General features: G+C 44.7%; 1 protein-coding gene across 3 annotated transcripts in view; it reads right to left on the bottom strand.

Moving 5' to 3' along the window:
- Positions 1–18,323, bottom strand: part of DNMBP (dynamin binding protein) — a 123,087-nt gene that overhangs the window by 23,534 nt on the left and 81,230 nt on the right. For all 3 annotated transcript variants that reach the window (XM_003904112.5, XM_009215143.4, XM_017944197.3), the window contains 2 exons: positions 7,427–7,620; positions 6,472–6,571 (listed from right to left, as the gene is read on the bottom strand). In XM_003904112.5, coding sequence (XP_003904161.2) covers positions 6,472–6,571; positions 7,427–7,620 — 294 coding nt within the window. The remainder of the gene's footprint in view (positions 1–6,471; positions 6,572–7,426; positions 7,621–18,323) is intronic.

Below are 18,323 nucleotides of genomic sequence, written 5' to 3'. Positions count from 1 at the left end.
TATACTAAATGTAAGGTACACAGCCAAACTTTAGTACCATCTACATCCTACCTACTACAAGAAATGATAGTAAGACTATCCATCAAATAGTAAGAAACTTCCATCTAACAGCTTAAAGTTGTAATCATTTAAAGCAAAATTTAGAAAGCCATGTCATCTATGTATGTATGTATTCATTTTATTTTATGTTTTTGAGACAGAGTCTCACTCTATCACCCAGGCTGGTGTGCAGTGGCACAATCTCCACTCACTGCAGACTCGACCTCCCAGACTCAGGTCCCTAGTAGCTGGGACCACATGTGCATGCCACCACGCCCAGCTAATTTTTCGTAGTTTTGGTACAGAGGGGGTTTCGCCATGTTGCCCAGGCTCATGTATTTGTTTTAGAACACACACACACACACGCCTTTGAAACAGAGCCTCCAGTCCCTTTGCAGTCGGGCCAAGACAGGCATCTGAGAGCGTTCTCCATGTAGGGATGTAATGTGTAATGAGAACCCCATAAGGACCCCCTTACTTTCTTATTTTATTTTTTCCTGAGATGGAGTCTCGCTCTTGTTGCCCAGGCTGGACTGCAATGGCACGTCTCGGCTCACTGCAATATCCGCCTCCCCGGTTCAAGTGAGTCTCCTGCCTCAACCTCCCAAGTAGCTGGGATTACAGGCACACACCACCATGCCCAGCTAATTTTTGTATTTTTAGTAGAGACGGGGTTCTTCTACAGCAGCAGTTTCTAACATTTTTGTGCATAAATAAGACTATGGACAAAGTTTATTACATTAAAATACCTATGATGATAAATCCCCAACTTATGATATAACCTATATACTTCTTTATTTTATCTTATTTTTTTTTAGGCAGGGTCTCACTCTGTTGCCCAGGCTATAGTGCAGTGGTACAATCTTGGCTCACTGCAACCTCTACCTCCCAGGCTCAAATGATCCTCCCGCCTCTGCCTCCCGAGCAGCTGGGACTACAGATGTATGCTGCCATATCTGGTTAATTTTTGTAATTTTTGTAATTTTAGTAGAGACAGGGTTTTGCCATGTTGGCCAGGCTGGTCTCAAACTCCTGGGCTCAAGCAATCCACCTGCCTGGGCCTCCCAAAGTGCTGGGATTACAGGCGTGAGTCTCAGCCATATACTTCTTTATAAGGCATTAAATAACCAAATGTAGCACTGAGTCTAACAATCCCCATACTGTCACAGCATGAGGAGTGACACACATTGGTAACATTGGCTGCCTCTGGTTGAGGGTTACTGAAATTTCAAGATATTTGCAACAACCTAATGTGATAGGAACATGTGACTTCTGTTGGTGACAAAGTCACAGCTACTACTATGTGGTTTATTCCCAGCTACTTGGGACACTGAGGCAGGAGAATCATTTGAACCTAGGAGGTAGAGGTTGTAATGAGCAGAGGTCGTGTCACTGCACTCCAGCCTGGCAACAGAGAGAGATTCTGTCTTTAAAAAAAAAAAAAAATTGTTTTGAGACAAGGTCTCATTCTGTATCCTAGAGTGCAGTGTCGTGACCATTGCCCACTGCAGCCTCCAACACCTGGGCTCAAGGATTCCTCCTGCCTCAGCCTCTCAAGTACCTGGGAACACAGGTGTGTGCTACTATACCTGGGTAATTTTGTTGCTGTTTTGTAGAAACGAGGTCTCACTATGTTGCCCAGGCTGGGCTTGAACTCCTGGCCTCAAGCAATCCTCCCGCCTTGGCTTCCCAAACTACAGAAATTATAGGAATGAGCCACTGCACCTGACCAGAATCTTCCCTTCTGTCTACTCCTGCAACCTACCAGTCACAGCATGGGGGCAGGGCTGGCTCCCTTTTCATCTTCATGGCCACTTTTTTTTTTCTTTTTTTCTTAAGAGATGGGGTTTTGCTCTGTCACCCAGGCTGAACACGGCTCACTGCAGCCTCGACCTCCTGGGCTCAAGCAATTCTCTGCCCTCAGCCCCCCAAATAGCCGGAACTACAGATGTGCCCCACCATACCCGGCTAATTTTTTATTTTTTTGTAGGGATGGTGTTTTGCCTTGTTGGTCAGGCTGGTCTCGAACTCCCGAGCTCAGCAATCCGCCCACCTTGGCCTCCCAAAGTGTTACAGGCATGAGCCACTGCGCCCAGCCTTCACAGCAACTTTGGAACCCCTAAGCCACCCATGTCTTCATCTGGTTTCACCATTCTACATTAGTCTGCCTTCTTTTTGTAGCCCTTTTCCTAGCTGCATTCTCAGAATCTTCACCATCCAGACTGATGATTTACACTCAATTTGCTATTCTTCAACTTCCCTGATAGTGACTATTCTACATCAATTACAAACTAGCAAAGCTACACCTTAATCTTTTTCAAACTCTGGGTCACGAAATATACTTAACAGGTCACAGTCAGCACTGTTTTGATGAGACAGAATGGACTTTTTTTTTTCTTATAGAGAGGGGGTTTTCCCATGTTGCCCAGGCTGGTCCAGAACTCCTGGGCTCACCTGATCTGACCGCCTTGCCTCAGCCTCCCAAAGTGTTGGGATTACTGGTGTGAGCCAACACGCCCAGCTGATCAAATAGAAAAGAAAATATCAGGAAAAATCGGACATAAAAATTAGCTGGGTGTGGCGGCACACACCTGTAGTCCCAGCTACTAGGGAGGATGAGGTGGGAGGATCGCTTGAGCCCAGGAGGTGGAGGCTGTAGTAAGCTGTGAACACACTGCTACAGCCCAGCCTGGGCAACAGTGTGAGACTGTCTCGAAAAAAAAAGAAAAGGAAGACATTGGACATGGTGAAACTAAGCATAGACATACACAGAAACACACATCCTGGGTCATTATGAACAACATAGCTCTCCATGGGATGTGTTTAAAATCACGTAAAGCCAGTCTTTTCCACCTATGACCACGTGCCCAGAGTCTCCCGGTGCTGCTTGATCATTCTCTATCTCGGTCACCTGCCCTTTGCCCGTCTTGCCCTTCACGGACTTCTCAGAGTCTTCCCTCATCAGATGTTTCAGACTTCGTTTGTCCTTTGTGAATCCCCCACTGAACTCACCACCTGGCCTTCTGCTAGAGCCACCGACATGGTGCTCTCAGTCTTGGCTCCCTCAGGCCCACCACCCACCATTCTCCTCTAAAAATTAGTCCTCGCACCTGGGTCTCAGCCTTTCAGTGTCGAGCCCTCTCCACCACCTCTCTGTGTCTTCAACACATTGAAGCCTGCTACCCAACTCCTTGTTTGACTTTGGACAAGAAGCGAAGGGAAGAAGAAAAAATAAATGCAGATGCTATCTTATGGAGGTGGGGTTGTGGACATTTGCTTTCATTTCCCAGTTTACTGTCATAATGTAAGGTATAGTACGCTATAAGAGACACAGATGCTAAGACTCTCATTTCTGATTTGAATCAGACCTAAGGGGAGAAGGTGCCTTGCAGAAGCTGGTTTAACTCCAACCACCTGAGAGCCCCAGGCACGACAACAGGTAATAAACTGGAAGAAAAATGAGTAACCTCTTAATTTATAATTAAGCCCTTTTAGATAGCAGCCAGCTTTACCTCATTTCTTTCTTAATACAAATAAATGACCCAGAGATACTTATTTCAAGTGCCTTAAAAAATCATATACATTGGCATTTATGCTTCACCATCACACTAAAACTGGGTCACTGTGACTTCCTTCTGCCCAATTCAATGTGTGTATCTCCTTCTTCAACTTCCCGGACCTCTCCGGTTAGACTAAGGGCAAGAACCTCAGGCTCCAGTTTTTCTAACTGTTCCAGAAAATGCAAAAGACACAGTTGTATTTTGTGTAGAGGCTAATGGCATTTGCATTGACAGGCTTGAGTCTGAATGCCAGTCCTTCAATTACTAGCTGTGTGGCCTGGGCAAATTACCTTCCCTCTAAGTGTCAGTCTCTTCACTGTAAAATAGGACAAAGAGTACCTAAACCAGCTGCAGAGAAGGTCACACCTGTAACCTAGCAGTGTGGGAGGACCGTTTGAGCTCAGGAGTTCAAGATCAGCCTGGGCAAGAGAGCAAGACCTCATCTCCACTAAAAATAAAAAGGCTAGTTTGGAGGCTGAGGTGGGAGAATCACTTGAGCCTGGGAGGTCGAGGCTGCGGTGAGCCATGATCACGCCACTGCATTCTAGCCTAGGCAGCAGAGCAAGACCTTGTCTCAAAAAGGTGTGTGGTGGCTCATGCCTATAATCACAGCATTTTGGGAGTCTGAGGAGGAAAGATCACTTGAGGCCAGGCAACCAAGACTAGCCTATGCAACATAGTGAGACTCCATCTCTACAAAAATTTAAAAATTAGCTGGGCCTGATGGTGCATGCCTATAGTTCCAGCTGCTCAGGGAGCTGAGGTGAGAAGATTGCTTGACCTGGGTAATCGAGGCTATGGGTGAGCTATCATCGTGCCACTGCAGTCCAGTCTGGATAACAATGTGAGACCCTGTCTAAAAAAAGAAGAAACAATAGTACCTAAACCTCAGAGGGCCGTCTATTATAGAGAACAATTGAGATCCAGCTGGACCTATCTTGAGAGGGTATGTGGTGAGAGAAACATTCAGGAAACACGAACCATGCCACAACATCCCAGAGCTGTTTCCTCCTCCCTTCAGGGCACAGAACCCTGATTTTGTTCCTGTGTCCGTTTTTCTCCCAGATGAGTCAGGTAAATTCCATCTAGTGTAATCCAGCGTCATGACCCATTCCCCTTTCTAGCCATCAGCTTAGCTGCATGCATGTCACCCACTTGTGGCCAACGAGAAATAAGATATCTGATTGGGGAGCTCTGGAAAAGGTTTGCAAAGACTTAAAATGACACAGGGGTCACTCCTTCTGCTGGATGTTGTTGTGTACAGTGTCATGACTGGAACTGGGGTAGCCTCTTGTAATTAGGATTCCAATAAAGCAGCAAAATGATAGGATGTCCCCTCCCACACTGTGCCAGGGCTGGTCTGTATGACCCACAGAATATGACAGAAGTGATGCTGTGTCATTTTCAAGATCAGGTTATAGAAGACTCTGCGGCTCCTGTCTCAGGCATGCTTGCTCTTGCGTGCTCTCATTCTGTCTCTCGCTCTCTCTCACAGGTCACTCTAGGTGACTCATGACTCATGCCACGTTGTGAGGAAAGCCCAGGCAGAGGCTCATGCGGCAAGAAACTGAGGCTTGAAGAGCTGAGTGAGCTTTCTTGGAAGTAGATCCCTGAGCCCCAGATGACGGCAGCCCAGGCCAACAACTGACTCCAACCTCATGAGATCCCGGGCCAGAACCACCCAGCGGAGCCCCCTCCAGATTCCTGACCTACAGAAGCAGCGAGGTAATACATGTTTAATGTTTTCAGCTGCTACGTTTCGGTGCAATTGTTATACAGCAATGGATAACCAATAAGTTCCCTTGTTTACAAGAACTAGATTAATGTTTTAAAAACATTTTGACAATGTCCCACATAAATATATTTTAAATTATGACTCAGCACACATATATGTGAAATGAAAATAAAAGTTTCAGCCAGCTGTGGTGGCTCACACCTGTAATCCCAGCACTGTGGGAGGCCGAGATGGGGGGATCACTTGAGCCCAGGAGTTTGAGACCAGCCTGGGCAACATGGCAAAACCCTGTCTCTACAAAAAAAAAAAAAAATTACAAAAATTAGCTGGGCATGATGGCACATGCCTGTACTCCCAGCTACGTGGGAGACCAAGGTGGGGAGGATGGCTTGAGGCTGGGAGGTTGAAGCTGCAGTGAGCAGAATTCACACCACTGCACTCCAGCCTGGGCGACAAAAATCCTGTGTCAAAAAAAGAGGTAAGTTTCAAAAATTGGTAGTTAAACTTACTTACGGTGCATTCTGATATTTTCTTTTTTTTTTCTTGAGACCGAGTCTTGCTCCATCCCCCAGGCGGTAGTGTAGTGGCTCATAGCGCGATTTCAGCTCACTGCAACCTCAACCTCCTGGACTCAAGCAATCCTCCCACCTTGGTCTCCCAAGTAGCTGGGATTACAGAAGCCCGTGACCATGCCCAGCTGTATTTTTAGTAGAGACAGAGTTTCACCATGTTGGCCAGGCTGATCTCAAACTCCTGACCTCAGGTGATCCTCTTGCCATGGCCTCCAAAGTGCTGGGATTACAGGAGTGAGCCACTGTGCCTGGCAGCATTCTGATATTTTCTATTTTATTTTCTTGAAAAATAAATTGATCTCATGACCCAGTAATGGGCTGCAACCATGAGTATGGAATAAACGTCGTACTGTATGACATCCAAAACTTCTTCTATTGCTAACATCCTGTATTACCCCAAACTAGGCTGAGACAGAAGGAAAGTAGAGGACAAGTAACCTCTGAACTAAGTACCTAAACCTGTATGTTCCCAGCGACATAGTTACTCAGTATCAGGAAGGCCCCTTCCTCCTGCGCATGAAGTTTTTTTAAAAAGCTGCTTCTGAAACAACACAGGAGCTCATACCTACAGCATCGCTGATTTCCAGAGCAGCCAATAATTGCTTTGAGACCTTAATCACCATCTGCATATTTCCAAAAAGTCCCTCAAAATCAATGTTTGGTACCTGAGAAAAGGAAACAAAACATAAAGATGCACGGAAATGAGATTAATGGTATTTCAACCATCTTAGGAACAGCTCTTCAAGAATTGTAGACAAATTGCTGAAGGTCACTTTCTTCACTCATGTTCATGAAGTTTCCAGACTAGAAATATCCATCATTATCTTTAGTGTCATCCTTTGTCCTTGATCCAACTATTCTCTGCCACCCCCATGAGCACTTTAGTATGATAATGGAAACAATTTGGTCTACAAATGCACTGGGATACAAATTCCCACCCACGCCCAACATCCCGTGGCACTGCCCAGCTGCTACAGAAAGACTTGGAAGCGAATGCTCCAAGGGTGTAAACCCAAGCCCAGCCCAGCTGGTCAAGTTACAAGCAATAAGGACTATAAACCCCAGGACACTGTTACCCTTTTCTTACTACCTCCAGCATCCAGAAAAGTCCCCAGCCTACTCACATGTTAGTAAGGGTTTCCTGGATAAATTCTATATAAACAGGTACTAGAGTCACGTAACCGCTCACCCCCAGGCTTTGTTATATCATCACTCAGCCTTCCAGCAGGGCCACGATTCAGACTCCCTGGAACTGTTTTCAGGAGCCACAGAAACAGGAGGAGTCCTGGGAGTGACTGCAGTGGCTGGTAGGTTAACAGTAGACTTGACAAGTGAAAGATGCTGAAGGCTTAAGCTGATGACACACGGATGTTGAGGCCCTTGATTAAGAACAGCAGCACTCACAGTCACAGTTTCTATTTCAAATCAAATAAATCTGTGGTGAAAACTCCTATATCCTAATGCTTCTGGCCTGGAGGACCATACTCAAGGTCAAACTAACTCTGTCTCCCAGTTCCCACCTGTGCCTGCTGCAGGGGTACCATGATCCTCTCAATGCACATTTCCAGATCCCGAATGTAGTCTCTTTCTGTCTGAAGAAGTTCTTCTACGACCTTGGCTCTCTTCTCTAGCATCCTCTGCTCTGGATTTTCGGTGGACACAGACCCAGAAGGGGCCACCAGTGATGAAGACTGGGAGGAGAGAAGCGTCATTTCTAGAAGGGAAAAGAGAACTGGTTAGCAGCTCTGGGTGTAAAAGCAGGACTGTTCCACAGTTTGAGGCAAAGAGAACCCATTCCTTGAGAACCAAAGGTCTCACTATTGTCAATCAGGAAATCAGATCGCTCGTGTCAGTTTAAACAGGGACAGCTGAAGTGCTTAGAAAGCCATCACTGCAGGGAGAACTCCAACCTGTGCAATACCATTTTGAGAATGTGTCCTAAAAAGAAGTAGCTAGCCCACTGAGTGAACAAAGCAAGTCTACAAGCTCCTTGCAAAAGAGGTTTAGAGGGGTCTGACCTTATAAAGACTTGCTTTCACTTAATCAGATATAAAACATGGTACATGATCAAAGCACCAGAAGTAACAAGCTGGAAGTTCAAAATACAGATGTAGCACATTAAACAGAATATTATGGGGAGCACAAAACAATGCCAACTAAGGGTAAAATAAAAAATAACAAATTATCCATCTGAGAACTGGATAATTATAGGACCTATCATTTTCCAGTCACTGTAATGGTAGGTTAACATTAGCATATAATGAAATAGGTTAAAAAAAAAAAAGTTGGCCGGGCGCGGTGGCTCAAGCCTGTAATCCCAGCACTTTGGGAGGCCGAGATGGGCGGATCACGAGGTCAGGAGATCGAGACCATCCTGGCTAACATAATGAAACCCCGTCTCTACTAAAAATACAAAAAAATTAGCCGGGCATGGTGGCGGCGCCTGTAGTCCCAGCTACTCGGGAGGCTGAGGCAGGAGAATGGCGGGAACCCGGGAGGCGGAGCTTGCAGTGAGCCGAGATCGGGCCACTGCACTCCAGCCTGGGCCACAGAGCGAGACTCCGCCTCAAAAAAAAAAAAAAAAAGTTTAGATTTTCCCTATGAAAACCTTAACCAAAACTCACAAGCAGGTTTTGTTACCTCAAATGTCCTAGTAGATACAAACTAACTATAAACATGAAGCTTGTCAATGGTATTTTCAAGTACAAGAATCTCTAAGAACTAAACTGCATTATTCTAAAAATAAAAACAAATATGTATTCTGTCATTAGCTTTTTTTTTTTTTTTTGAGACAGAGTCTGGCTCTGTCACCCAGGCTGGAGTGCAGTGGCTGGATCTCAGCTCACTGCAAGCTCTGCCTCCCGGGTTGCGCCATTCTCCTGCCTCAGCCTCCCGAGTAGCTGGGACTACAGGCACCTGCCACCTCGCCCGGCTAGTTTTTTGTATTTTTTAGTAGAGACTGGGTTTCACCGTGTTAGCCAGGATGGTCTCGATCTCCTGACCTCGTGATCCGCCTGTCTCGGCCTCCCAAAGTGCTGGGATTACAGGCTTGAGCCACCGCGCCCGGCCCCTGTCATTAGCTTTTACAATTATCTATTACTTAGATACATAGGATGAGGGTTATTTATAAACATGGAACAGCATCTGTTCATCTGAAATGAGCATTAAACACGGTAATAAGCAACAGAAAAGAACAACAGTGAAACAATCAGTCTCTGCTTAGTCTCTATCAAATTCCTCATGATCCAATTAAACAACTACAAATTTGGTATGTAAATATACTAGTAAGTCTGAGTACAATTACAGGAATATTTTAACCCAGATTTAAGAAGCAAAAACACAAGTGTTCAAACTACTTATGGAAAGTCGGCCTTCACAGCAGATTTTATTCTCCAAAAAATTTTCCACACTGCTTTCTCTCAAAAGTCAGGAATTCTGGGACAGGTGCAGTGGCTCACGCCCATGATCCCAGCACTGTGGGAGGCCAAGGCTGCGGATCACTTGAGGTCAAGAGTTCGAGACCAGCCTGGCCAACACGGCAAGCTCCCGTCTCTACTAAAAATACAAAAATGCTAAGCATAGTGGCACACACCTGTGATCCTAGCTACTCAGGAGGCTGAGGCATGAGAATCCCTTGAACCCAGGAGGCAGAGGTTGCAGTGACAAGAGACAGTGCCATTGCACTCCAGACTGGGTGACAGAGAGACCCTGTCTCAAAAAAAAAAAAAAAGTGAGTAATTGCAGTGTTTTAGAATACAAGCCAAATTCTGGTTTCTAGATGCCATTCTCCAATAAAAGGAGGCAGGGTTCTTTGGAGAAATGTCTAATTCCAGGGCTGGGGCAGAGAAGGTATAGCTGAGCCTGAAATGTGGAAGAAAGTGAAGAAGTACTCAACAACATGGTGGGGACAGGTCAAAGGGCACAGAAGCCAGCTTGAAGGGGCTCCCACTGGCCAATCTGGCACAATTTGAGTATAAATGAAAAAGCACAACAATGGATTATTTCACTGAGTAAAATAATCTGTAAGTTCATATTGATAACAGATAAAAGTACATAAATAAAGGGGGGAGAAGAGAAAGCCCTTTCTTATGGTAGAATGTCAGCTGATAAATAAGAGAAGAAATAATGGAGTCAGAAAATCACCATTTTAGGCCAAGTATGGTGGCTCATGCCTATAATCCCAGCACTTTGGGAGGCCGAGGCTGGTGGATCACTTGAGCTTGGAGTTCAAGACCAGCCTGGCAACATGGTGAAACCTCATCTCCACAAAAAATACAAAAATTAGCAGGGCATGGACTGGCACACACCTACAGTCCCAGCTACTCAGGAGACTGAGGTGGGAGGATGGCTTGAGCCTGGGTGGCAGAGGTTGCAGTAAGCTGAGATTGTGCCACTGCACTCCAGTTTGGGTTTAAAAAAAAAAAAAAAAGTCCGGGCAGGTGCTGTGGCTCATGCTTGTAATCCCAGTACTTTGGGAGGCTGAGGTGGATGGATCACCTGAGGTCAGAAGTTCAAGACCAGCCTAACTAACATGGTGAAACCCCATCTCTACTAAAAATACAAAAATTTGTATTTTGCCTGTATTTCCAGCTACTCAGGAGGCTGAGGTAGAGGTTGCAGTGAGCCAAGACTGCGTCATTGCACTCCAGCCTGGGAGACAGAGCAAGACTCTGTCTTAAAAAAAATCCATGTTCATACAAAATACACACTGAAGCTTATTAAGGGGCACAATATATGCAATGTACTCTTAGTTCATTAAAAAAAAAAACTGCATGTGGAGAGTGGGGATTGAGAGAGAATGAGATAAAAACAGCAAAATGTTAAATATTGGTGAATTTGTATAAAATGTATACAGGAGTTTCATTGTACGATTGCAGTTTTCCATATATTTGATATTATTCAAAATAAAATTTAAAAAGACAGAAAAAGCTCTTTCTGGAACTTTTTGGTAGCATGAATGGCAAAACTTGAAGCATAACCCTCATTTCATCAGTGTTCAATTATGATTCTAAATTCATTGTGTTATACGTAAAATTTATTTTCAATAGCCTTGTTTTAAATTTTCTTTGTGATCTCAAAGCAACAGACTCTCAATCCCAAATTTGGTCTCATTACTGCCAAGTTGAGAATAGAAACTCATTTTAAATACAAGACTAAAAAGATCTGGAGAAGGAGAACATTTACTGAATTCCTATCACATGCCAGGTACTTTACAGATTATATCCCTGAACTCATTTTATACCCACATCAGAATTTTTAAGTAGGTTATTATTACTCCCATTTAATAGGTAAGAAAATCCAGGTTTGGAGAGGCTGACAAATTTGTCTGAGGTTATATAGTGAGTAAATGGCAGTTGTGGATTTAGAACCTAAATATATTTAAATCCAAATCCTGTGTACTTAATCCTGCACCATTTGGTTTCCCAGGCCTGGAATCTCAATGAGAAAAGGTCAGGGGCTTATTTGCTGCAAATCTTAAAAACTCCCTGGAAACCACTGTGTACTCTCCTGAGAATCAAAATTCTACTAATTATAGTAGTTGAAAGCACAAAGTACCAGCAAGCACTTACTCATCAATCAGAAGCCAGCCAGCCTATGGATTAGATTTTTATTTCCTTAAAATGGAGAAAAACAATAACAGTTCTTTTAAACTACCAGCATGCCTTCCCCTCCCCCCCAGAAAATGGGGTTTATAAACTCTTGAGCAGCCTTTAAAACCCCAAACATTTTTAAAACCCCAAACTACAAACCCCTATGGGATGTTTTCACTAAATTGCAGTTTCCTGGACACCACCCCTGGGATTCAGATTCAGCAAATCTGGGTGGGACTGGGGTATCCGCAATTTTAATAAAACCCTAGGTGTTTCTTTCCCTCCTCTTTCTCTTCCTCTCTCTCTTTAAAGGAGGGGGCTGTTGCCCAGGCTGGTTTCAAACTCCTGGGGCTCTCAAGCGATCCTCCCACTTCAGCCTCCCAAGAAGCTGGGACTACAGGCATGTTGTCACTGCTCCTGGCAACCCGAGGTATTTCTGAAGATACAGGTGACCTTCAGGTGCCACAGACATTTATTAACACTCAAAGAGAGTTTTCAAAGATGAAGTCAAATTTGAAAGTCTGGCTTGAAGTGACTGTTAAGTATAAAAACTTTTTCCTGGTCGGGCGCGGTGGCTCACACCTGTAATCCCAGCACTTTGGGAGGCCAAGGCGGGCGGATCACGAGGTCAGGAGATCAAGACCATCCTGGTTAACATGGTGAAACCCCATCTCTACTAGATATACAAAAAATTAGCCGGGCGTGGTGGTGGGCGCCTATAGTCCCAGCTATTCGAGAGGCTGAGGCAGGAGAATGGCGTGAACCCGGGAGGTGGACCTTGCACTGAGCCGAGATCGTGCCACTGCACTCCAGCCTGGGCGACAGAGCGAGACTCTGTCTCAAAAAATAAAATACGATAAAAAGTAAAAACTTCTTCCTTTATGCCACATATATTCTAATAAAAATATCTGCTCTAAAATTTTAGTATCTGGGCCACGCGTGGTGGCACATGCCTGTAATCCTAGCGCTTTGGGTGTCTGAGATGGGAGGATTGCTGGAGCCCAGGAGTTTGAGACCAGCCTGGGCAATATAGTGAGACACTCGTCTCTAAAAAAATAAAATTTTTAGTATCTCGGACAACAAAGCGGGAGAAGGCGGCCTTCACCCTCAGCCAGCTGTGGTGGAAAAAGAAGCTTTGAATCTTGCACTTCCCCACTATGTAGCTGGGGAGCCCTGGAAATGTCCACTTTTATCTCTTGGCCTCAATTTCCCAATCTATAAAACGAGGATACTACTACTTGCTTTGCACAGTAGTTGAGGGAGTTAAACAAGGTAATAACCCAACAAACATCAGTCCTTTTCCCACAATGGGCCCGAATATGCCATCTGCACCTGATAGATGGTAAATGCACTTGGCAAAATGTACCAAGCAGACAAGTGCCCTGTGCAGACTCTAAAATTCCACTTTTCTATGAGAACAATAAAATGTGCAGATGAGCTCTTTCTTCCTAGGATAGCCCTGCACATGTTAAAGGAGCTGGGACTGTTGCACAAATTTACTTCCTGTGATAAAACAATTAGTTGTGGGGTTCCTTCAGTAGTTGTGGCTTACCTCCCATCCTAAGTCCTGATTCCATTCCTTCTCAAGACACCCCCAACCCTTTCCAGTTAGTACATTATCACCAGGCTCACTTCCTGAAGTTCTAAGGAAGGGAGTCATTAGCCCACAGCTTTCCACAACTCCATTACACACACTTCAGAGTTAAAGAATAGAGCCATGCACCCTCAGAAAGCTGGCTCTTTCTCTAATGGGGAAAATTTTGAGCTCCCGGCCAGATCCCAGGTGCCCTTGAGTGGGGACGAAGAGGCTGCCTGTTCCACTTCCTTCTGTGCTGGCTCCCACACCCCAGGACCTACCTGCAGTGCCCAGAGTTGGCTGTGTGTGGAGGTGTGGGCCTCAGGGGAAGCAGGCAGGGTAGAATCTTCCCAGAGCTCTGGAATGCTCCACAACCCCCTAAAATCCTTTGAATAGGGTCGGCATTTCCCCCAGGCTTCCCACATTTACATATGAATCGCGCAAGTCACCCGGGCTATCACAGCAGGGCTCGTCCTAAAGGATGGAGCTGGAACCCTAAGCGTACTGGACTGAGAAGTGCACCAGCAGGCCCAGCAGTACCTGGGATCAACACCTTCCTTTCTATTTGGTGTTCTTTCCTAGTCCTAAAACCCTCGAAATTCCACCTCGGGAGTTTGAATCTAAGATTATTATCTCTTCCTTTTCTACCCCATGCTAAAACTTTTTGTTGTTGCTTTGGGTGGGAAATGGGGAATGCCCTTTTGAGGGAAGAATTCCAAAGGCCCAGCCATCTCTTGTGATGAGAGGCAAAACTGTAAAGCGGGCAGCAGTTGCCTGTTTAGTCTGCCCCTGGGCCTCTTTCTGCAGTCTTTCACCCAGAGCTTAACCAAGGGACCCCAAACATCCCCCCCGTCAATGAACCCTAAAGAAGCTATCAAAGAGCAGATTTCAGCTGGGTGGTCCCAGGACAGCAGGAACAGGGATGGCAGGAGTGATTCACAGGAATGTCACGCTCACATCTTCCAAACATTTACACTTAAATGAACCAGGGGAGAAGAAAGGTGCACAACAATATGCCACAATTTTTTAAGAAAATGCACGATTTTATAAGAAAATGGAGAACAGGGGAAAGAGATGAAAGAAAGGAAAATCTGCAAAAACCCATATATATATCTATATAAACATATAGGCTGGGTGCGGTGGCTCACGTGAGGCCTGTAATCCCAGCACCTTGGGAGGCCGGTTCTGAGGTCAGGAGTGATCAGCCTGGTCAACATGGTGAAACCCCATCTCTACTAATAATACAAAAAAATTAGCCTGGTGTGGTGGCACATGCTTGTAACCCCAGCTACTTGGGAGGCTGAGGCAGGAAAATCGCTTGAACCCGGGAGGTAGAGGCTGCAGTGAGCCGAGATCATGCCATTGCACTCCAGCCTGGGCAACAAGTATGAAACTCTGTCTCAAAAAAAAAAAAATATATATATATATACACACACACACACACACATATATATACACATATATACATATACACACACACACATATATATAAAATATATAAGTGTACAGAGAAAGGTCTGGAAGGAAAAGACACCAAATTCGTCCCAGAGTTTGTCTCAGGGAAGGACATAGGATTTGGGGTAGAAGTTGAGATCAATGGGGACTTGAGCTTAACTGATACTTTTCAACCTCACAGGCACAAAATAATTTAAAAAAAAAAAGGTCATACTGGCTGAGAACAGTGGCTCATGACTGTAATTCCAGCATTCTGGGAGACAGAGGCGGGAGGATCACTTGAAACCAGGAGTTCAAGACCAGCCTGGACAACACAGTGAGACCCTCAGTCTCTACAAAACAAACAAAATTAGCTGGGTGTGGTAGCACGTGCCCATAGTCCCAGCTACTCCAAAGGCCAAAGTGGGAGGATCACCTGACCCTGGGAGGCTGAGGTTGCAGTGAGCTGTGATAGCTCCATTGCACACCAGCCTGGACAACAGAGTGAGACCCTGTGTCAAAAAGAAAAGAAAACAAATATTTATATGGCACTACATCTGTCATGCACTGTTCTAGGTATTTTACAAATATTAATTTAGCTTCATAACACCCTATTGTCCCCATTTTACTGATGAGGAAGGGAGAAAAGTTAAGTAACTGCCCCGGTAAGTAGAAGAGCTGAGATCCGAACCTACCTTGGCTCTAGAGTCTGTGCTCTTGACCAACAGCTATTCTGTCTCCAGTTTTTTCCCAGGCAGGCAAACCATATGCATTCTAACCTGGAATTCCACCTTTGAGTTTTGGTAGCCATCTGGTAGCTAATAACAAAGTGGTGCAATTCTAGAGCACAATTTAACCTCATATTTAGAGCCACAGTTTGCCCACAATAAGACCGTAAACAATGATACATTTAAGCATATTTGCACATATTAATACGATTGCATTTATAAAATGCTACCCAATATAACATAAATTATAAATCCCTTAGACAGGCTGGGCGTAGTGGCTCATGCCTGTAATCCTAGCACTTTGGGAAGCCAAGGCAGGCAGATCGCCTGAGGTGAGGAGTTCGAGACCAGCCTGGCCAACATGGTGAAACTCTGTCTCTACCAAAACTAAAAAAATTAGTTGGGCATGGTGGCATGTGCTTGTAATCCCAGCTACCCAGGAGGCTGAGGCAGGAGAATCGCTGGAACCTGGGACGTGGAGGCTGCGCCTCCGGCCTGGGCAACAGAGTGAGACTCTGTCTCAAAAAAAAAAAAAAAAAAAAAAAAGTAAATCCCTCAGACAGAATCTAATCTAGTTGTGTCATATACAGCAAATATGCAACAGTATTCCAGGTAATTTATGGCAGAAATTGTGTGAAATGAAGGGAAAGGCCAATTTTATCAAGTCCTTTCATTTTAAAAGTTAAAATCTAGGGCAAAGAGGGATAGGGGAGTAAATTAAAACTTTAATACTTTTTCTACTTTAAAAAAAAAAAAAAATCAAACCTCAATACTTTATCTACTTTGAAAAAAAAAAATCAAACCTTATAGCCGAGGAGCCCATTTTTAGGAATTTATTCTACTAAATAATTGGACAAGGGCACAAATATGTTCATACAGGGATGGTTAATGTTTTAAAAAGTTTAGAAGCAACCTAAACAGAAAGAACTAAAATTTCCTCAAAAGGGTCTGGGTAGAGAGCAGTGGAGCATGCCTGTAGTCCCAGCTACTCAGGAGGCTGAGGCAGAATTGCTTAAATCCAGGAGGCGGAGGCTGCAGTGAACGAGAGCACACCACTGTACTACAGCCTTGGTCACAGAGTGCCTCTGTCTCAAAAAAAAACCCAAAAAAGCAAAAGGGCCCAGGAAAATAAACTATGGCATGTCCATATAATAAAATACTCTTATAAGGCCGGGCACAGTGGCTCACACCTGTAATTCCAGAACTATGGGAGGCCAAGGCAGTGGATCACCCGAGGTCAGGAGTTCAAGACCAGCCTGGCTAACATGGTGAAAACTTGTCTCTACTAAAAATACAAAAATTAGTTGGTTGTGGTGGCATGCGCCTATAATCCCAGCTACTCCAGAGGCTGAGACAGGAGAATCACTTGAACCTGGGAGATGGAGGTTGCACTGAGCTGAGATTGTGTCAATGTACTCCAGCCTGGGCTACATCTAACGTGAATTGCTGAAAAAAGTTTATGAAAGAACTATAGTTTTGTTAAAAAGGGAAAAATATTTCAAATGCACATATTTGGAAAAAGTGTTAGAGGTGACAGAAACTGATTTTTTCCTTTCTTTTCACTTATTCCCATTTCTAGTATTTCTATGATGAATATATAATATTGCTATGACAAAGAATAATAAAGTAGAAAAAAGAACATTTGCTGCAAAACGAGAATGTTCTAACAGTCAGCCCCCAATTACCGTTAGTCCATTTCAAACATTCTTCACCTTTTAATAATCGGAGGTTTCTTTCCTATCAATCCCTTTAAATGGATGAAGAAAATAGGGGCCGGGTGCGGTGGCTCACGCCTGCAATCCCAGCACTTTGGCAGGCCAAGGCGGGTGGATCACAAGGTTAGGAGTTCGAGACCAGCCTGGCCAACATGGTGAAATGCTGTCTCTAAAAAAAAATACAAAAATTAGCTGGCACAGTGGTGCCCACCTGTAGTGTAGTCCCAACTACTCAGGAGGCTGAGGCAGGAGAATCCCTTGAACCCAGGAAGCGGAGGTTGCAGTGAGCCAAGATCACGCCACTGCACTCCAGCCTGGGCGACAGAGTAAGACTCCATCTCAAAAAAAAAAAAAAAAAAAAAAAGGAAAGTAAAAAAAGAAAAGAAAACATTGTTGAAGTAATATGCAAAAAAGAAAGCAAAAACACAACTGCCTGCCTAGCAATGCATCTAGAGCAGTCTTTCTGCTGCAAACCCTGAGAGGAGGCAATTTGTCTGTACGTGTGCTCACCTCCTCCCCAGCCCTGCCTGGAGGAATCACAAACCCTGGTTTTCCGTGTAACCACAACACTCCAGCCAGCCCACCCAACCCCCACTGCTTTTCCTCCAGCACCTACTTTACTATTTGGAGAAATTTTATCCTGCTCTGTGTAAAACTTTCAGAGCTGCAAGGCTCACAGCAGACTTCCGGGATCACCAAACTTCAGAGGTAAATCTATTACAGTTAGGTCCTAAATCTCAACAGCAAGAGGAAAAACGTTCCTGGTGGCTTTTGCTCTGTAATGCCAGTCTATTTTGGCAAGTAGCCTGAGGTAAAGTCCCTGCTGGGAGAAATTCCACCTTGGAGACCTAGCTAAAAGCCTCCCTTTCCGCCTTTCATCTCCAGGTCCCAATCTAGGCAAACAGGATAACAAATGAGGATCAAGTGCCCAAATTACTGGAGTCTGCAACGGCTCCAGGATAGTGAGTTTAATACTAGGAGTAACTCAAACACCATTTCTGAACGTTCACCAAATACACTAAATCCTAGCGAGGTATGCTGATGAGCCTAAAACTGTGGGGTTATTATTTTTTAATATTTAGGCAGCATAAGTAAAATAACAGGGAAAGATAATTTTTGTAAAATAATTAAAGTTGGCACTTTTTGATAAGCAAATTTTTTTTTTTTTTTGAGACGGAGTCTCGCTCTGTTGCCCAGGCGGGAGTGCAGTGGCCGGATCTCAGCTCACTGCAAGCTCCGCCTCCCGGGTTTACGCCATTCTCCTGCCTCAGCCTCCCGAGTAGCTGGGACTACAGGCGCCCGCCACCTCGCCCGGCTAGTTTTTTGTATTTTTTAGTAGAGACGGGGTTTCACCGTGCTAGCCAGGATGGTCT

This window comes from Papio anubis, chromosome 11 (genome assembly GCF_008728515.1).
Source record: "Papio anubis isolate 15944 chromosome 11, Panubis1.0, whole genome shotgun sequence".
Taxonomy (NCBI): Eukaryota; Metazoa; Chordata; class Mammalia; order Primates; family Cercopithecidae; genus Papio; species Papio anubis.
The sequence above is the reverse complement of the archived record's forward strand: the minus strand, read 5'-3'. Positions and strand labels throughout refer to the sequence as shown.